This window comes from Vombatus ursinus, unplaced genomic scaffold (assembly GCF_900497805.2).
Source record: "Vombatus ursinus unplaced genomic scaffold, bare-nosed wombat genome assembly UNPS02014809.1, whole genome shotgun sequence".
Classification (NCBI taxonomy): Eukaryota; Metazoa; Chordata; class Mammalia; order Diprotodontia; family Vombatidae; genus Vombatus; species Vombatus ursinus.
This window is the reverse complement of record NW_020954587.1, coordinates 21,869,794-21,891,918: the sequence shown is the minus strand read 5'-3', so window position 1 is coordinate 21,891,918 and position 22,125 is coordinate 21,869,794. Positions and strand designations below refer to the sequence as shown.

Genomic DNA, 22,125 nt, shown 5'->3' with positions numbered 1-22,125 from the left:
GAAAACTTCAAATGGGGTTTCAAAGAGTTGGACATGACTGAAATGACTGAACAACAAATGCTATAAAAGGTAGCTATGAGATTGCATTGATTCATCTTTTCCAGGAAAGGTCCCTACTCTCTGGTCCTAGTTGAGTTAGACTCAATGACTTTCTTTCCTATCTCACAGTTGTGCCATTCCCATATGTTAGGCACTTCTTGCTCAATCTTTCTGAGATTGTGGATAAACACACTCACCCCTTTGTTTTTACCCTTTCAAATTTTTCCTGCTTCCCAGTAACCAGTATCCAGCCATGCCATTGGCCCTGAAGTTTCCAAAAAGCAGTCAGGAAGGCAACAGGCATTTATTGTTTACTGGGTGCTAGGCACTCAGGAATAGAAAGAAAAGAAAAAAAGGTCCCTCTATCATGAAGAAGCTTATATTCTCATGGGAGAAGAGAATGCATAGAAGGGAGTTGAAAGGGGGGCTGAGGGGGAAGGGAGGGCTTAGTAAGGAAAGTCCATAGAATCAGAAGCGTACCTAGGAAGGGAATGAAACATGGCTGGCCTGGGCCTATACTGCAGTTATAGACTATCAAGGAATTTAGCATTGGGATTAAGGGGGCAGGATGTTTAGGAAGGGAGCTCCAGGATGAGAAAGCACTAGAAAACACTGGAGGAAGGGCAATCTTGTGACTGCTGCCAGATCACTCTCACCAATCCTATTTAAGAATTTGTAGTTCTTACATATTGTACAAGGTGCTTAAGTATATTTTGTAGGTAACCATTGAAAATAACCATTACTTTATGCATATTACAAAACCATGGACATTTTACCATGGTATGAAATCTCTAATATATCAATTGTGCACACAGCATGGCAAACACATAGGTCAATACAAGGACATAGTACATGAAATTATATAGCACATTTCATACAATAGACCAAACAGAAAATACATGCAAACACAATACAGAATATCATAGGTTGGGATTATATAGGGTGTTCCAAAAGTCTTAGTGCAGTTTTAAGCTATTAAATGGGCATCAACTGGAAATAAGCGCAACTTTACCAAATACCCAGGGAACAGCATCCTCTTACCCCTGAGGTGAACTCGTGTCATTTATACCTTTGGTATTTTCAGGCACTTAAGTAGGTCTACAATTCTAGTACTGTGTCTGAAGATGTCCAAGGCTGAATACTACTTTTTATAGCCTCTAATCCCTAATTAGTAAGGCTCAGAGGGTGGCCTCTGTTCCCTTGGGGCCTCAATAGCATAAAGTATTAAGCAGGAAATTGATAGCCTTGTAGATCAAGCCTGTCTTCTATCAAGGCAGAGAGCCCCTTAAGACTTGAGCAGTCTTAGAAGGTTTCCTTTGATCCTCAAGAGGACATGAATATGAAGCAAAACAAGAAAGCAGAGTGCACAGTGACCACAGTGATGTAAAGGAAAACCCACTCAACTTTCTTCCTTAAGCGTGGTACTTGTACTTTGCAACCATCATAATCACCGTCCAACACAGCAGGACATTCCACACCTTTAAACAATTTATGTTGCCCAGGCTCCCATGAGACAAGATAGCAAAGACCCTGGAAAGGCTGACAGGAGAAGAGCCAATTCCTTCAAGAGCCTAAGATGTCCATTGGCCCCCTCACTCCTCTTCTTTTTTTTCCCCTAGTACTGTTTCTGTAAACTTCAGTTTGTGGTAAATCAATGCTGCATTCTCTTCCTGAGTACACCTAATGTCTGTGAATCTGTCTTGCCTATGATTTTATTTATTTTTAAATTTTCTTAACTTTAATTTTTAGTTCTAAATTCTCTTCCTCCCTCTGGTCCCTACCCCACCCATTAAGAAGGCAAGGAATCCAAATACATATGAAGTTATGCAAAGTGTATTTCCACATTATCCATCTTGTAATTTGCTTATAGTGTCACCCATTTTGAGCTTATCTTGTTATATGCTGTGAGTTGTTGGTCTACACCTAGTTTAGGCCAAACTACTTTCCAGTTTTGCCAGTGGTTTTTGTCAGATGAGTTTTTGTCCCAATAGCTGGGATCTTTGAATTTATCAAACAGTCGGTTACTGTACTCATTTGTTTCTGTATATTGTGTACCAAATCTATTCCATTGATCAACCACCCTATTTTTTTACCCAACACCAAATTGTTTTGATGATTACCACTTTGTAGTATACTTTGATATCTGGTATTACTAGACCATATTCCTTCACGTTTTTTTTTCATTCCCTTGATATTCTTGATCTTTTCTTCCTCTAGATGAATTTTGTTATTTTTTTTCTAGCTCTATAAAGAAATCCTTTGGTAGTTTGATTGGTATAGCATTGAATTAGCAAATTAATTTAGGTCATATTGTCATTTTTATTATATTGTCTCTGCCTATTCATGAGCAATTAATATTTTTCAGTTATTTTTGTTGTTGTCATTTCAGTCACATCCAACTCTTCATGACCCTGTTTAGGGTTTTCTTGGCAAAGATACTGGAATGATTTGCCATTTCCTTCTCCAGCTCATTTTATAGATGAGGAACTGAGGCAAACAGGATTAAGTGATTTGCCTAAGATCACACGGCTAGTAAGTGTCTGAGGGCAGATTTGAACTCGGAAGATGAGTCTTCCTGATTTCAGGCTTAGCCTGAAATCTGCCCCTCTAATTGTTTAGATCTATGTTTGTGTGAGTAGTGTTTTGTTATTATAGTTCCTGGGTTTGTCTGGACAGGTGGACTCCACGGATTTTATACAGTTTGCAGTCATTTAATGGGATTCCTCTGTCTGTGTCTTCCTGCTAGGTTTTGTTTGCAAAATACAGAAATAGTGGTGATTTATATGAGTCTATTTTATATCCTACACTTTTACTAAAGTTAATTGATTCAACTAGTTTTTTAGTTGATTCTCTATTAAACTATCATATTATCTGCAAAAGTGATAGTTTTGTTTCCTCATTGCCTATGCTTGTTCTTTTAATTTCTTTTTCATGTCTTAATGCCATAGCTAGCATTTCTTTTAAAATATTGAATAACAGTGATAATGGACACCTGTACTTCACCCCTAATCTTATTGAAAAGGCATCTAGTTTATTCCCATTACAGATAATGTTTGCTCTTGGTTTTAGATAGATACTACTTAATCATTTTAAGAAAACCTCCATTTATTAATGTGCTTTCTAGTGTTTTTGATCAGAATGGGTGTTATATTTTGTTAAAAGCTTTTTCTGCATCTGTTGATTTACTCAGATGATTTTTTATATGTTTTTATTATTAATATGGTTAATTTTGTTTATGGTCTTCCTAATATTGAATCAGCCCTGTGTTTCTGATAGAAATCCAACCTGGTTATAGAATATGATGTTTGTGAATATATTATTATAATCCTTTGATAGTATTTTTTTAAAAAGTTTACATTTATATTCATTAGAGAAATTGGTCTATAGCTTTCTTCTCTTTTTTAGTTCTCCATAGTTTAAGTATCAAAATCCCAATTGTGTCATTGAAGGAATTTGGTAGGACTCCTCCTTTACCCTTTACCTCTTTTTTTTTAAACAGTTTATATATTATTGGGATTAATTATTCTTTAAATGTTTAGTAGAATTTGCTTGTAAATACATCGAGTCCTGGGTGGTACCCCTGCCCACTAGGAAGCTCTTTTATGGCTTGTTCAATTTTTTTTTCTAAGATAGAGTTATCAATATTCTATTTCTTCTCTTAATCTAGGTCATTTATATGGTTGTAACTTTAGTTCCTTTGCCTTACAGAAAATCTTATTCTAAGGCCTTTACTTCATTTTGGCAATAGATGTTAAATCTTGTGTGATTCTGACTCTGGCTCCATGATATTTGATTTCTTTCCTTCTGACTGCTTGTAGATTTTTCTCCTTGATATGGGAGCTCAGGATTTTGTTTACAATATTCCTGGGAGTTTTCATTTTAGGATTTCTTTTAGGAGGTGACTGGTATAGTCTTTTATTTTCTACTTTACTGTCTGGATCTAAGATATCTGGGCAGTTTTCTTTATAATTTCTTGAAATATGATGTCTAGGACTTTGTAAGGGGATCAAATTTTTTCTCTGTCAAATACTCTTAGTTTATCAGTAATGGTCTTTGATTATATCAACTCTGAGTAGCTAGGGAGTCTATTCTCAATCCAACTGTAACATTTTGTTGTTCAGTTATTTCAGTCATGTCCAACTCTTTGTGACCCCATTTGGGGTTTTCTTGGCAAAGATGATGGAGTGGTTTGCCATTTCCTTCTCCAGGTCATTTTACAGATGAGGAAACTGAAAGAGTGACTTGCATATTTAAGATGTTATAAAAGTGAAAGGCAATGGTGGTGAGAGCGAGAAATCCGGGATGACTCCTAGGTTGAGAGCCTGAGGAGGATGGTGTTGCCCTCTATAATAATAAGAAGGGTAGAAGTTGGGGGAGGCTTTAGGGAGAAAGATAATGAGTTCTGTTTTGACATACTGAGTTTAAAATGTCTACTGAATATTCATGCTGTAGGGGATTGGAAATTACTTCTGTCAAGGAACTACTTGGAGGAGATAATCATGTACACAAGTAGAAAAAATTATATATAGTAGTATAAAGAAAGAGAGTCATTTATAACTAGGGCAGTCAGAAAAACTTCACAGGGAAGGTGAGAAACTAAATAGTGTAAGTGAGCTTTCTGTGTACTCCCTTATACCTTGCATTTTCTATTGCTAAGTCAAACTAAAATTTTCATTCATAAAATACTTTAATCAGCTGGATATCATCAAAGAATGAGTATCCATTTCAGAAGATGAAATCTGTGCCCTTTAACCACTTAGGTATATTTAATAGATATGCAAAGAATCTCATACATTAGGAAGGATTAAATTACCATTACGATCTAGAAGATCGTTTCAGTTGAACATTGGTATATTAAATGAATATGTTATTAAAAGAATCGCAAAGTTATGAAAATGTGGCATACAAGTAAGGATAAATAACTTTGCAAGTAAAGTTGAATAACATATTGCCATTTTCTAGTATATGACAGAGCCCCAAAGGGAGTCTATCTCATTTCCTGCAGACCAATAACTGTAGAATCTCTTTGATTTCTGGTAACTATGGGATTTTTTTTCTTTCTTTTCACAGATTTTTTTTTTTTTTTTGGAGAAGGCAGGACCACATTCTTTAAGAATGGGAATGAATTTCACTATATTCATTAAAGTTAAATTAATTATACCAGTGGTTTTCAAATTTTGGGGTTCAGGACATCTTTATACACTTAAATTTAATGAGCATGTATATTCAGAGCAGGTACAATCCTCAAGATTTGTTGTTCAGTCTTTCAGTTGTGTCTGACTTTTTGTGACCTCGTGGACCATACTGTCCATGGGGTTTTCTTGGCAAAAGTGTTGGAGTGGTTTGCTATTTCCTTCTCCAGTCGGTTAAGGCAGACAGAGGTTAAGTTGACTTGCCCAGGGCTACACAGCTAGTAAATGTCCAAGTTTGAATTTGAACTCAGGTCTTCCTGGCTCTGGGTCCATTGCTGTATCCACTGAGCCACTTAGCTGCCTCCTGCACATAGTGTTAGGGTCCAATAAACGACAATGAATAAAAAGTTGTCAATTAAACCTCATCCCTGGATCTCACTTATCCTCATCAACTAGGAGTATTGAAGATATATATACATATATATATATATGTATATATATTATCTTAAAGTATATATATACTTATATATATATTATCTTAAAGTATATATATAGATATATATATCTATATATATATCTATATATATATCCTTTTTTTTTTTTGCTTTTTGGTGAGGCGATTGGGGTTAAGTGACTTGCCCAGGGTCACACAGCTAGTAAATGTCAAGTGTCTGAGGCCGGATTTGAACTCAGGTCCTCCTGACTCCAAGGCTGGACTTGCTGTATCCACTGCGCCACCTAGCTTCCCCTAAGATATTTCTAATAATGCTTTAAGCAGGAGGGGGGTGGGCAACACTGAAAAGAAATTGTCTGTTTTGGTGTAGGGGAATTTAATTACAAAGAGTTTTTAAAAGTTGTTTTTAAAAGTTATTTCATTTCATTTCCATCCACTTCAGAATCATTCCTTTCTCCCCTTTCTGAGATACTCTCTTAGTCATTAAAGCCTTATAGTTTTGATGATATTTACAGGGAAGCTGATTTACTGGAATAAAGAAGTTCTTTAAGTTTGAATTTTGGAACATTACCAGTTTGTCTGAACCTAGGTTTCAAATTTTACTGGCGCTTTGTTGGCAAAGCACATTTTGGAGTCCTTCCATATTTGAGCATGTTTCCTGACACCTTCAGTAGTATGGTACTGTTTTTAAATTTTAATTTTCCAAAAGAAAGAAAGTCAAATGTGTATGCATATATACAGAGAAGACTGATTATCAAAAATAACCAAAAATTAACACCAGAGAAAGGCTTTCTTTTTAAGGAGACTGAGGAGAAGATAAGCCTAAGCATTAAGACAAAAGTGTTTGACATAGTATTAGAAAAAGATGATTCTCAATATAAGTGCTAGGTTCTTATGAACCAAAAGTCTTCCAGTTTGGGACCCAGGGAATGAAAATGTGTGTGTGAAGGCAACACCAATAGAATTAGAATCTAAACAGCTTAATTTTATTAGGCAGCTATGGTCCCATAATCTATTTTTGTCATGAAACAAACTGGTGCATTAAAGAAAGAAGTCCCTTGTACCACTAACTGAGGAGTTAAGATGGTGCCAAACTTCCTTTTATAAAATGGTCTCTGCTTGCAAGTTGATCTCTCTCAGGGTAGAGTGCAAGGGAGGTTCTAGGGGGAAGGCTGAATGTGAGATTATAAGAGGTGGGGTGATGCTCAGGGCAAATGGTTCTGTGAAAGGAATGATGGTTTTGAGGCCAGCTGGCAGGAGTGAGAAATTCTTCCCACTAATTATCCTGAAAAGGATAAGTAAGGTATTGGGGCTGGAAAGACCAGTAACATACTGAGTGGTAGTGTGGAGCTTCTCTTTCCAAAGGAAAAAACATATTAGCTTGAATTTTGTTTTGTCTGCCCAGATGTTCAGGCTGTATGTCTCCAAATGTAAAGAAACAGCATATGAGTATATATAAAATTGGTTAGAGAAGATTGGCATATTTAATACAGAATGTGCACAACCTGAATAAATAAGGTAGGACAATCACACACTTAGTCTGGGAAAAGATAGGTAAGCAAAGTTTGTATTTCACAGGCAGGACAAGAGACTTAATATAAACTTGGTTGGTTTTGGCTTTCTCAGGTTTAATTCTACAAAAATCCAAGAGACCCAAGTGAAGTCAAGTCAAATGAAGATTCATTTATTAAGCTCCCATTATATATGTCATGCACTGTACTAAGCACTGAGAATACAGAAAAAAGGCAAAAAACAATAACAAAACAATCCCCCTGTCAAGAAAGCTCACGATCTGGAAGTAATTCTAATGAAAAGGTATTAGTATTAAGAGGAATCAGCAAAGGCTTTTATAGAAGATAGAATTTTAGCTGGCACTTGAAGAAAGCCATGAGAAAGATATAAAGAAGGAGAGAATGCTAGGCTTATCAGGGAAAGCCAATGAAAATGCCCAGAGTTGGGAGATGTTGTGCTTTGTGTGAGCAACTCCAAAGAGCCAAGTGTCACTGGGTTGCAAAGTACCCAGAAGGGTATAAGGTATAAGAATATTGGAAAGATGGGAAGGGGCCAGATCATGAAAGGCTTTAAAAACCATACAAGGTATTTTATATTTTATCCTGGAAGTAATAAGGGGACACTGGAGTTGATTGAATAAGGGAGTGACATGGTCAGACCTGTACTTTTGGAAGATTAATTTGACAGTTGAGTGAAAGATGGACTGGAATGAGAAGACCCTTTGAGGTAGGGAGACAAACCAGAAAATTTGACAATAGTCCATGAGGTATTGAGGGCCTACATCAGAGTAGTGGCAGGGTCAGAGGAAAAAGGGGATACATGCTAGAAATGTTATGAAGGGAGAATTGATAGGACTTGGCAACTGATTGGATGGTGGTGGGGGCAGAATGATAATGAGGAGTTGAGAATGACACCAAATTGTGAGCCTGGTTGATTGGGAGAATGGTGGTACTCTCAATAATAGAAAAGCTAAGAAGAGAGGAGAGTCTGACAGGGAAGAGTTTTGAATATGTTAAATTTAAGATTTAACATGTCTACGGAGCATCCAGTTCAAAAGGTCCAATAGGCAGTTTGAGATGCAAGACTGGAGGTCAGGAAAGAGGTTAAAGTTAGATCTAATAATCATCTTCATAGAAATGATCATTGAATCCATGGGAGCTGATGAGATTGCCAAACTGAATAATAGAAAGAAGAGAAGAGGACACAGGACAGAGCCCCACAGCTAGTGGGCATGATGTTGATGAAGATCCAGCAAAGGAATATGAGAAGCTGAGAGACCAAGGTAGGAGGAAAAGCCTCCTTCTTTTGGGGTGAGTTTTTTGTGAGTTTTAAAGAAAATTTCAAGTCTTAAATAAAGCCTGAAATGAATTACACTCAGAAGTATGATGCTTTTAAACCTAGAAAATGAAAAAAGTTTATAGTGAAAAAAATTTATCTTCCCCTGAATTTGATTTCTTACACAAAACCTTTTGTATTGACCAAATTAATTTCCATTTTAAATGCTTACAGTGCTTTTAGCAAATTTTAGCAGTTTGAATGGTTTGTCCTTTATTTTTAGCAGTAGGTTATTTTCCCCCGGAAACAATCCTTTGGATTATGGCAAGGTCCTTTCATAAAACCCTAGAGAATCCTATGACTGTTAGAAGTAGTCTCACTTATACATAGATAATCATGGATCTGTGATCTTGTTAATTTTAGAGTTCCCTTCAGTGACACAAAGTACAACCTGTCAATGCTTACCCAAACTATAAGACTGTCATCCAGGTCATCACCAGAGATCACCATAGGTGGGGTCCACTCAACATGTTTCCCTTTGTGACTTTTTTCAGATAGTATGAAGATAATGGCTATCCACTTGACATCCACTACCCTTGCCATATGACCAGCCCTGTCATAGAGTTCCATGATGACATCCATTTCTCCTGTTCTGTTTCAGAGTTCCTCTGTGGAATGTTGCAGCTTGTAACAACAGCATTGCGCTTTATGTAATGCTTATCTTTGGTTCTTCAGAGATAGTGGTTTCTAGGTCTTGCTGCTATATAGTAATACAAGTAAAATGTATCAAAAAATGAGCCTTTGTTGTTTTGGGATGTTTGGGAAAGTAAAAGTACTTCACCATTTACTAGAATCAACCAGCCCAATCACTTCCTTTTCAACTCCATATCCTGTCCACTGTCCATCTGTATTATTTATCCCAGGTAAATATAGTTTTAGAATATCTCAGTAGCATGTCCATTCAAGTGTATGTTGAAATCTGGGCCATAGACCTTTTTCATCCATTTGGTCTTTCCTTTGTAGGTGAAAGATTGGCCTATTGCTAGGCCCTAGCTGACAGAAATGACTCCATGTTTCGATCTATGATTGACTCATTTATCTGCCAGAAAGGTCCTTTATGCCCAATGATTGGTTTAGTCAGCTTCACTTAGGCAATGAACACAAGGTTATCCTGTTTGTAAACAGTTTAACAAACCATCTATTCCTGGTATGCAAGACTAGGAAACTTTCCTCATTACTCTACTTTTACCAGTGGTAAGGGAGATCACAATCTGGGTTCCCCGCTAACTGACTGCCCCATAGGTCCCCCTCCCTTTTGGTCCCTGTGAATCTGCCCAGCAACAACTATCAGATATAAGTGCAGAAACCCAAAGATCTGGACTCTTTGTCAGAGTATGTACCCCACCATTTGCCCACACCACTGCCAGTATTTGTCTGTGGATCTAAAGATTTGAGTAGCCACAGGCTTGCTAACCTGTGAGCAATAAATTGCCTGACTTATGATCCTTAAGTGTTTGTGTTCCTTCTCAGGTACCTCATCCACACTCTCCTCACAATGGACAGGATAAACTCCATTTCAGGCTTTATTTAAGACTTGAAATTTTCTTTAAAACTCACAAAAAATTCACCCCCAAAGAAGGAGGCTTTTCCTCCTACCTTGGTCTCTCAGCTTCTCATATTCCTTTGCTGGATCTTCATCAGCATCATGCCCACTAGCTGTGGGGCTCTGTCCTGTGTCCTCTTCTCTTCTTTCTATTATTCAGTTTGGCAATCTCATCAGCTCCCATGGATTCAATGATCATTTCTATGAAGATGATTATTAGTTCTAACTTTAACTTCTTTCCTGACCTTCAGTCTTGCATCTCAAACTGCCTATTGGACCTTTTGAACTGGATGCTCCATAGACATGTTAAATCTTACAGTTCTCTTTCAGGTGACTCTGCATTGCTTTGGAGCTTGATGTAATTGATACAATGTCATCCTCAAGCAGGAACATCTGTCCTCACCATCCATAGGGAATTTCCTCCATGACCTGGATTCTGTGCTGTGTCACCTTCATCACAGTGGTTAATACTCGTGGTGACCATACAGTTCCCTGTATTAAATCTTTACCATTATTTCTTATCTGATGGTTTTTCAGTAGGTTATTGCTGTTCCACCTACCAAGGAATCTTGAATGATCTTGATGGGTGGATGGGAGACCCTTTGTTATAAAAGATCCTGTAAGGTTGTGTCTTGTTTGATTGAGTTTTTGTTTTTCACTTGCAAAAGCCTTCTTATTCTGTATTAGTACCCTCTTTCACAGCATACTCAATTCATGTATGATAATTCTTATAAAGATTTTGTATGGATGGGAGAGTAGGGATATAGGTTGATACTTAACGACATTCTTAGTCATTTTTTAAAAGTTAATATCATTTAGGTTAGAAATTTTTTACACACTTTTGGTGTATTTCTTTCCCTCAGGTACCTTGGTGCCCTCCCAGTTTCATCACCTCTAAAAGAGAATTCTTTTCTATATATTTGATCCAATCCAGCTGCTTTCCCCATCTTTGTTCTCTTTAGTGGCATTTCTACCTCCTTGTATAAGCACTTTCAGAGACCTTGATGTTAGGGTCCAAGTGTGGTACCTCTACTGTCCCTGAGGTGAAAAAATTATTGAAATGGTTTTTGCAAAGCTTTTCCATTTTTCTTTTGTTTGTTTCTTCTCTTTCCTTTTTTTTGTGTGTGTGTGTGTGGGGCGGTCCTTGAATGCTCTTGGGATGATTTTGCTTAGTTGGGTATCTTGCCAAGGTTTCTTTAAACTGGTTTTACTTTCTATTGCTTCTCTGCTTTATGAGGCAGTAATGTTCATCCATCATCCTTCATAAGATTTTTATAGAGTAGTTTATATTCTAACCCTGCCTTTGGCAGCTATCTGTCTGCATTTTGGAAGTGTTTGCTAACTAAAGCAATTTCTGGACTCTTGGTTTCCTTGTCGTAACAATTAATTTATGTTGCTTTAACTTCCAAATGAAATTTTTATGATTATTTTCTATCATTTCTGTTTTCCCAGTTTTTATTTCCAGAAGTTTAGATATTCTTCTTCTTATAAATTTGGATCTTAGGTCTGATGAATTGATTGACTGTACACAGACAACAGAGTCAAAGATAACAACCATGTCAATAATGTCTTTTTTCCTGTCTTTTAAAATGTAGTCAGTTGTATTGTCTGTGATGGCTACTATGGAGAAAGGGATAGTGAGTTGATAAAGGAGATATACTAGGATTGCCTAGTATCAGTTGAGGTTATATGACACAAATTTATAGTGAACCCAGTTGGAACGCTGCATGATTTTTCTCAACCTTGCTTCAGCAGCGTGTATGTAGGAATAAAGGTGGCTGTTTCCTGTCTGGGGCCCCTAACTCCTCACCTTGGTCAGGAAAGATCTCTTTACCTGCACAGACATCAGCTATGCTAGTAGTTACCTCTTGGCTTCCATTGCAGTATCTCTGAAAACCTGTCTCTAACTTCTAAGTGTGTTGGCCTAGTTTACTTTCAGTCAGACTACACCAGCATTCTAATTTATGCAGCACAGCCAAGAACAATCAAAGAATACTGGCCTTAGCTCTTTTTTTTTTTAACCCTCCTGGGCAGCCTTCCCCAGCACCCACTGCGCTAATCTGTCTGCCCGAGTGAGAGCCAGCTGCCAGTGCCATACACTGTCAGGAAGACTCTGGTGACAGGGAGCCAGGCAGTGTCCCATTGTTTGGTCTCACCAAGGTCTTCCTCATTTTCAGGGCTCTTCCTCAATTCAGCTGTGATGTGAGCCATGAGGCCATCTCTCATCTCAGCCTTCTAAGACCATGCCAAATGTGGATGTGGCTCTACAGCCAACACCTCTTAGTTCATATTTGGTGTTGGGATGAAAGGAGGCACCTTCAAGTCACTGAATATTTAACAAAGAAGGAGGTTCCCTTTACCCTAACACAGCAAGGATATGCATCAAGGTTACGGTGGCACTTAACTTCTTTGGATGGAGTTGGGGTGCTTCTCAACTCTCTCTGAAAATGTGTGTGGTCAGTCAGACTTAGAAACACCTAGAATTACTGATAAATATATGAGGTATAGTCACTAAGCACCAAATTAATTGAACCAATCCAGGAATGTATTTTTATGTGCTTTATATCTGATTCACAATTGGTGCATTCTTAAATCAAGACCAAGTAAGTGGCTGTGTAAACAACTACTCTCTAGTATAAAGGAAAGCTTATAGCCCAATAGGTGCTACTAATTACACATTTTATTTACCTAATAATAATGACAGTTCACATTTGTATGGCCTTTAAGGTTTATCAAGCATTTGAAGGACTAATACAAGTATTCTTGTCCCCATTTTATAGATGAGGAAACTGAGGATCTGAGAAGTTAGGACTTGCTTATCATTGCACATTCATTAAGAGTATGAGACAGAATTTGAATCTCAGTCTGCTGACCTCAAGTTTAGTCCTCTTTCTACTAGGCTATCTCATCCTGTAATCATTTGTTTCTTAGTTATTTTCTTTAAAAATATATCCTGTAGTCTACATTTTAGATTAATTTAAATATGTCTTCCTACCAGTTTGTTTAAAGTAATGAAGACTAATTCATTTTCAGCCTAGGGGGTCCCTAGGATCCACTTGGTTCCCTCGGTTTTTTGACTTTAGAAAGTTTATTTCAGATGAAAAGTTATGAGTTTAGTCACAATTGTTCTGAGCCCCTATTAGGAAAATTCTTAACACCTAAACAGAGCTTGAGCTATCTGCTGACCAACAGCGGAGGCAGGGGTGTATATGTGTGTGGGTGTGGGGTGTGTGGTTTTAAGGGCCGGTAAGGGGTCCCCTGAACTTGTCTTTTTGTGTTGCCATATTTTCCAGAAACGCTGGACCCAGAGCATGCAGGAGGCCCTGAATATGTCAAGGACGAAGTTCCCCCTGAGCTGACATAATTTGTTGTTGTACCCCAAGCTGGATCCTCTGTGTGTCCTTGGGAGGCAAAACAGGTGCCAGCCAGTCTGTGCCAGGCTGGGATAATGCCTGTGCAGCGTGGGGTCCTTTGCAGATAAACAGACTCTCCTATCTTCATAGTCTAGCAGTTCCCAAGGGAAAAGAATGAGGCTTTTGCAATCACCTTGCTCCTCCCCGTGGGGAGTGCACTGTCTTGTTATTTTTCCCACCTTTGTTGCACCATTCCCCTTCCCATGTCATGCCCCTTCCTGGTATCCCCTCCTTCTTTTGTCATGCTATTATAAAAATGTAAACTTCTGTGAAACTGGGAACCCTTTGGGTTCCATGTACATTTCTCTTGTAAATAATCTGCTTTTCACATAAGTCTGGTGATGTTGTGATTGTATCTAGTATCGGTATCTAGTTTGTGATTGAGGCAAAATTCAATTTATTGGAAATGTTTATGTAACTAAAGAGCAGATTATATTACAGTGCCTGTTGATAGATAGACAGGTGTTGTTTAGGGGAAGTAAAGAGCTGACCTTTCCTTAGGACTTGGCTCAGTTTGGGTGCCAGTGATTCTTCTCCATATTTTTTTTTTTTTTGTGAGGCAATCAGGGTTAAGTGACTTGCCCAGGGTCACACAGCTAGTAAGTGTCAAGTGTCTGAGGCCAGATTTGGACTCAGGTCCTCCTGATTCCAAGGCCAGAGCCACATCCACTGCGTCACCTAGCTGCCCCTCTTCTCCATATTTCTGTTCTTTGCTGTGGCTCAATCCCCATTTTGCTCCTCAAAGGTATACTTGAAATACTGTGATCACTTCAAGCTTTCAAATCCAGATCCTGGGAATCTCTTCCTCCACTTCTGAAATAGCTTCTTCCTTTTATATAAATTGCTTAGGACATGACTTGGTCTCTCGCACAATGGCTTTGATTGATTCCAGGAGGTGTCCACACTCAATTCATGTAGTTTGATTCAATCAAAATGTGCTCTTACCTAGTTAGGTATCAAAGCTAAAGGGGAGAGTTTCAACCCCACTCTTACAGTGTTTAATCCAACTCCATGAAATTAGGAGATCTAATATACTTAATTGGTACAAATGGCCAGGATTTCTTTATCATTTGCAAAGTAATCTATTTGAAGGTTCCTGATACTTCAATACTGAAGTATTGTTTTATGCTAACTCAGAGGAGAACGTAAAAATAGAGCATTTTTTTCTTAAGTATCCCTAGTAATTTTGGTAAATATGCTAGACTTTCATTCACAAAAAAACACTTTTCCCCTCCTACAACTACTTCCTTAGTCAGCTACAATAGAAAAGAGAAAGTCAGGGAGGTAGTAACTATGATGATTTTGACTTATGTGAGAACATCAGTAACTAAGAATAAAAATGCTTTTATGCTTTCTTCTTTTTGGTAAAGAAAATGCAGGCAGCTTCATTTTCGGAAATGTAAAAATGAGAAGGTTCATAAATGCTCCATTGTTGACTGGGAGCTATGTGGAAAGGCCCCTAGAGTCATCTCAGATAGCACAAATAAATCTCTCTGCCTCTGGTTTTCTCAGCCTAATCATTAGCTACTTTACCATGTTATGCTCCTCCTTACAGAATTTCTTCATGGCCTGTAGGCAGAACAAGCTTGGTCTTCCCATTAATACCCTCTTTTAACTGCTGCCAAATCTCTAGCAGCTTCATTCATATGTTCCCTTAATCATTTCTCTTTGTTCTAGAAGTCTATGTTTGGTTTCTTGACGAACCGTTTTTCTGCTTATGATTTCCTCCACCCACCACTACTGATTGTAGTATATAGTTGTCTAGTACTTGCGTATTCATTTAAAGAATCACTTAATATAGAGAACTGAGTCAAATTAATATAAATAAGAGCCATTCCGCAATTGATAAATGGTCAAAGGTTATGAACAGGCAGTTTTCAGACGAAGTAATCAAAGCTATCTATAGTCATATGAAAAAATATACTCTATATCATTGTTGATTAGAGAAATGCAAATTAAAACATTCTGAGCTATTACCCACACCCATTAGATTGGCTAATATGACAGACAGAAAAGGAAAATGACTAATGTTGGAGGGCATGTGGGAAAATTGAGACATTAATGCACTGTAGGTGAAGTTGTATAGTGATTCAACCGTTCTGGGGAACAACTTGGAACTATGACCAAAGGGTTATTTATATATATAAAAAAAATGTGTGTGTGTGTGTGTGTGTGTGTGTGTGTATATATATATGTATACATGGTTTTAACCATACATATATATGCTTTGACCAGGCAATACTACTACTGGGTCTGTATCTCAAAGAGATAAAAAAGTAAAAGGACCTATATGTATCTATATAGTACCTATATGTACCTATAAGGACCTATGTGTATAAAAATATTTATAGTAGCTCTTTCAGTGGTGGCAAAGAATTGGAAATTGAGGGGATGTGCATCAATTGGGGGATGGCTGAACAAGTTGTGGTATATGATTGTGATGGAATACTATTGTGCTACAAGAAATGACAAGATTACTCTCAGAAAAACCTGGAAAGACTTATATGAACTGATGCAAAGTAAAATGAGCAGAACCAGGAGAACTTTGTGTATAGTAACAGCAATATTGTGTGATTGATCAACTGTGAATGACTTATCTGTTTTGAGCAATACAATAACCCAAGACAATTCTGAAGGACTTGTGATGAAAAATGCTACCTATCTCCAGAAAAAAGACCTGATAGAGTCTGCATGGAGATCAGAGCATACTTTTTCTTTACTTTCTTTGCTTTCCTTGGTGTGTGTGTGTTTGTCCAAAAGAAACACTTTTTTGAGTTGTATTTCATGAGAAATGGAGGCAGAATTGGCAAATGGGCCTCATGGCTTGATTCCCTTTCTGTAGGCAGAACAAGCTTGGTCTTCCCATTAATACACTGTTATAGGCATTTTGCCTATACTTTTTTGTAGTAGGCATGGGGGAAAACATTTGGTGAGCTTCTTAGTTCTCTTGTCAGTTGTGGTTCATAACCTTTTAATAAATTGTCTTGTGGTGGTCTCTTCTTGGTTTGGGGCTATGGGTTTGAGTAGTCAGATATTTGGGGTTCCTGTACCATCTAGGAATTTTCAGAGGGGTGACAAATTTTTTTGTTTTTCACTACTCTTAGATGTACCTTCTCTTATTTGGCCTTAGCCATCTGTAAAATTCTGTTCTTTTACTCAGGCTGAAATAAAAAATGAGCTCCTTCAGTAGCATCTTTCCCATTAGTACTTATCCTGGCAGTAGGGGGAGCAGTGGTACCGATAATTAGCCTTCCCTTATAATAGTCTTTTCTTTTTCTTTTTTAATTTTCTTTTTAATTATAAACTTAAACACCAACAAACATGAATGTTTCAATACACAATGACAAAGAAAAGGGAACTGTGTGTAAAACTGCATTTTTTTCATACAATTTTTACTAAAATGTATATTAACTTTAACATGTTAGCAACAAAACTACCTTGTTTGTATCACCGAAGCTTCCTTCTCCTCTCTTCATGTTTTTCATGTTTTTTAAAAGTTTTTTTTTGCATTACTCTCATTACTTCTCCTCCTTGCAATTCAAATAGAAGCCCTGCCTTATAATTAAAACTATAGTCAAGCAAAGCAAATCAATACATTGACTGTGTCTGCAAATATGTCTCTTTCTATATCTCTAATCTCTAATCTAATCTCTAATCTGGTATCTCTTTGCCAAGAGGTAGTAAACATACTTTATCAGTCTTCTGAAGTCATAATTCAGCACTGATCAGACCTCCAAAGTCTTTCAGATATGTTTTCCTTTACATTATTGTGGTAATATTTTAATTTTTTTTCCTCCTGGTTCTTCTCACTTTACATGTGATGGTCATTTCTAGGAGGACCCAGAAGCACTTAAAGTCCCACACTGTATTTGTCCCCAAATGGGATGTTCAAATAAATAAGTTAGGTTTTACAGCCACATTGATGAAAAAGAGTTTCAATTTTTTTGAAATACCTTTATTCCTAATTTATTAAAAGCAAATTTTGCCAGAATTCATGTCTATGTTGTGCCTATTCACTAATTCAATGAAAATTGAAATGAAAAGGAAAAGTTGTATAACATGAAGTTAAAATATGCCCAATGTAGCTTAGAGGAAATTCTCACAGCAACATTTTTTTTCAGTTAATGTTGACTCATTTGGTGTTATTAAAGTACACTTTTCTACTATCCCCAGAAGGGAAGTTCATATTCTTTTAAGTGAAGCCATTTTAAAAGCAGAAATCAAGCCTAAAATAATCCAGGGTTCTCCAGAGTTCTCAGAAGGTGTGGATTTATTTACTGTAGTTAAAACATAATTAGTTCTCCTGGGAAAGTGTATCTTTTAAACTGCTTTATTGCCACCATATTGATTTTCTAAATAATCAGAAACTTCTGTTATTACATATATTCTAGAGTTTAAACAAAAATGCACTGTAAGTAGAAACAAATGTCAGGAATCACTGGTTGTTTCTTGCTGGAGATAGGGACACCAGGTTGGAAAGAATATGTACTTGATAGAAAACCTTGAAGAAATACAATTCAGAGACACTTTATATAAACCGAATTATAATATGTGCATATAAAAGGGGGTTATTGTGTGTGTGTGTGGGTATGTGTGCGCAGGCGGGCCATATTCTCATTTTTGGAAGTTTTGCTGAGATTTTCTTGATAATCTAATAGATGATCTTTATAGTCTCTCCTGACTTTAAATTAATCAATGAAATCTGCAGCTACCATACCTTTAAAAACAATTTAATTACAAAAAAATGCTGACCAGTTTTTCCTATTTTAATTTGCAGGTTGATGTTTGAGGTACCATCAAGCCTGGGTTTAGTAGCAATTGCAGCCCGGCAAACAGAAGGAAAAGGTCAGTAACCTCTTGTTATTACTGTGTTATTTTCATTCAGAAATCTCAGTCTCAGGTTTCATTGGAGTTGCTTTGGAACTCTAGTCATTTGGGTGCCTGATATCAAAGAATAGTAGAAGACATGATCAGAGGGAATAGCAGTGTCAAAACACTCCCTTTCAACTGTGATGTTTATTAAAAACTTGATATTTGTCCACAATCATTGTAACATTTGGTTAGCTAAGGTTTTTTTTCTTCATATAAATTTTCCTTAATAACATATTCCAGGCTTTATAGTTCTAAAATTATGGCTGTATTATAGATAAACTTATTTTTTCACAGGTTCACTGTGCAAGTAAGTACCTACTATATTAATGGTTAATATTTGAAGAAAGAGAGAAGATGGTTGAAAGGACAGAAAGAGGCTTTCATTTCACCATCGTGAGTTCCAGCGAAGCCTAGTACTTTGCACATAATAAGCAACAGTGGAAAGAACACTGGTTCTAGAGTCAGAGAACCTGAGTTCAAATCCTGACTGGTTCTTCCTACCTTTGTGACCTTGTCTAAGTCACCTAATTTTTCTGGGCCTCAATTTTCTCATATGTAAAATGAAGACGTTTCTTTACAATAGCTTCTGAGATCCCTTCTACCTCTAAATCTAGGTAAGGATTCTCCAGGCTTCTACTGAGGAGTGATTCCTGAGAAGGCAAGGCAATCTTGTCTTTGTCTTCCCCTAAACTGAGTCAATATCTATAGTAAGCACGGATTTATTCTCAGCAGCTTATAGAGGCAAACAAAGAGTGGCATGAACAGGACTGAAACAGCCTGTGAGCACTGTGGGAGAAGATTTGCTCATTATAGCTGTTGGGAAAGCTGCCCTTTTTTCAAAGGCCATTAGATGGCACAGTGGATAGAGGGCTGGGCTTGAAGTCAGGAAGATCTAAGTTCAAGTGTGATCTCACACATTAGCTGTGTGACCCTGGGCAAGTTAGCTAACCTCTATCTGCTTCAGTTTCCTCATCTGTAAAATGGGGATCATAATAACAGCACCAACTTTGCAGGGTTATGGTGAGGATTAAATGAAATACTATTTGTAAAGTGCTTAGCATAGTGCCTGGCACATAATAGGTGCTACATAAATACTTATTCCTTCACTCTCCCTCCCTCCCTTTAGTACTATGAGGATGACCCAGAAATAATTTTAACATTCAAAAATAGTAACCTGTTCTGATCATAGGGAAATAGAAAAGCTCATGGAATAATGTAATTCATAATTTCTCAACTTTTTCTCATGAGTCAAAAAAAATTTATTAAGCTCTTACTATATGTGCCAGGCACTATGCTAAGTGCAGAGGATGCAAAGAAAGGCAGAACATAATTGTTGCTCCCACTCAGCTCTCAATCTAATGGGGTAAACAGCATGCAAATAGCTGTGTACAAACAAAGCGTATACAGAATGAATCGGAGGTAATAACTAAGGGAAGGCACTAAGATTAAGGACGAGGGAAGGTTTTTTGCAGAGAGTGGGTGGGATATTAACTGAGACTTGAAGGAAGACAGGAAAGCTGGGAGGCAGAGATGAGAAAGGAGAGAGCCCTGTATAAATGAAACAGATTGATCTGGAACCAAGGTTGCATAGAGACAACTTAAAGATAATAGGCCTTCTATAAGAAAACAACAGTTCATGCCCAAAGGACTATAAAAATGTGCATACCCTTTGACCCAACAATAGCACTTCTAGGACTGTGTCCCAAAGAGATCATAAAAATGGGATAAGGACCCTCTTGTACAAAAATATTTATAGCAGCTCTTTTTGTGGTGGCAAAGAATTGGAAATTGAGAGGATGCCCATCCATTGGGGAATGACTGAACAAGTTGTGGTATATGAATGTGATGGAATACTATTGTGCTATAAGAAATGGTGACCAGGCAGACTTCAGAAAAAACTTGGAAAGACTTGCGTGGATGTCATGATGCTGAGTGAAGTGAGCAGAATTAGGAGAACATTGTACACAGTAACAGCCACATTGTGTGATGAGTAACTTTGATAGACTTAGCCCTTCTCAGCAATGCAAGAATCTGAGACATCTCCAAAAGTCTCACGATAGAAAATGCTATCCACATCCAAAGAAAGAACTATGGAGTTTGAATGCAAATTAAAGCATACTATTTGCTATTTTTTTCTTTTGTTTTGTTTTGTTTCCTCTTTCTTGTGGTTTCTCCTATTGGTTCTAATTCTTCTTTTCAACATGACTCATGTGAAAATATGTTTAATAGGAATGTATAGGTAAAGCCTATATCAGATTGCACACTGTCTTGGGGAGGGAGAGGGAGAAAAATTTTAAACTCAAAAGCTTATGGAAGTGATAGTTGATAAATCAAAATAAATTAATAAAAAATTTTAAAAAAATAGTTCAAAAAACCTGAACACCGTAATGCAAGAATTAATACAAGAAAACTACCCACACCTTCTGAACATAGAATCAAAGTACCAGTCAGGTCATACCCCTTCCCAGGCCAGCCCAGGGTGTTGGTAGGAGAATGTCCTAGGGTCAAATTGCCCTTACTGCTGCCCTTGTGGCTGCTCCCTATAAAGCGCTGCGGGATCTCTCCATGGGCTGAGAGGGCAAAGACGTTGAACAACATCGTGAAGTGCTGCACCCTGGAGGAGATCCAGAAGTACAGCCACAGCAAGAGCACTTGGATAATCCTACACTACCAAGTCTGTGACTTGACCAAATTCCTGAAAGAACATCCTGGTAGAGAAAAAGTTCAGAGGGAGTAAGCTGGAGGCAATACCATTAAAAATTCTGAGGATGCTGGGCATTCCACTGATGCCGTAGAACTATCCAAGACATATTACTGGGGAACTTCATTAAGATGGTAGATGCAAAATAAAGAAACCTTCAGATATTATTGTTACTACCATTGATAACAACAGGCATTGGTGGACCAATAGGGCCATCCAGTTAGTCTCTGCATTTGTTGTTGCCTTGATGTATCGCTTTTGCGTGTGAAAGTCCTGAGCACTTTTTAAAAAGAAAAAGACTACCCTGTTCCAGGAAATGAAGAAGCCTATTGTCACTGTCTATTTTCCTGACATGAACCAATGTCATTTGCAAAGAAAACTTTAATGTGGCTATTTCCGACCCTCTGACCCCTGAAAATCAAAAGTGAACTGTCTTTCTATAAGCTTTTCTATAGAATAGTGTGCTTTTTCATTCAAATTATTTTCAAAGTTTAGTCTCTCTTTTTTATGTTCTATCACTACTTTGTTCTTTATGTAACAGAGCAGCTGATATAACTACTGTGTGGCCTTTAAAAATTAGATCATTTTGTGCATCCGTTTGTGTCCGTACAAGTCAGTCTTTGATGTTTAAAAACTCATAAAAACCCTTTGAGGTTTCTTCATTTAGACTCAAGCAATCAATGCTGACACTTTGCTTTAAGTAAATTTTTGGTTTCTGTCTTCTATCAGTTATCTCCAATAGAATACCCTATTGTGGCACTGCTTTCAAATGAAATTTTATTCAAATCAGATTTTCTTTTCAGGAAATCAAGAGGCCTGGTGATTATAATTTATATGCTTCTAATAATAATTGTTCTTGTGTAAATAATAATGGTAAGAAGGGGAAATGTCCAGAAGAAACTGCCATTGATCAAAAAACAAATTGAGTCTTCCCATAAAGCACAAATGGTTTTGTTCCACCCCATTCCTCTCATTCCCATTCTCAGACTAGAATTAGCGCTCTGGTTATTTGAGCAGGGAGAAGAGAGAAGAATCCTCTTTTGGGGATAGCTTTTTTGAAGACGAAGACCTAGTTGACACTCTTATGTAGGAGGGCTGCTGATTCCCTTTTAGTGACGACTGGG

At 37.4% G+C, this 22,125-nt stretch overlaps 1 protein-coding gene across 3 annotated transcripts in view; it reads left to right on the top strand.

The window, feature by feature from the left end:
- The window catches only part of HLCS (holocarboxylase synthetase), a 225,857-nt gene that overhangs the window by 181,381 nt on the left and 22,351 nt on the right, over positions 1 to 22,125 (top strand). For all 3 annotated transcript variants that reach the window (XM_027875605.1, XM_027875607.1, XM_027875606.1), the window contains one exon: positions 18,206 to 18,273. In XM_027875605.1, coding sequence (XP_027731406.1) covers positions 18,206 to 18,273 — 68 coding nt within the window. The remainder of the gene's footprint in view (positions 1 to 18,205; positions 18,274 to 22,125) is intronic.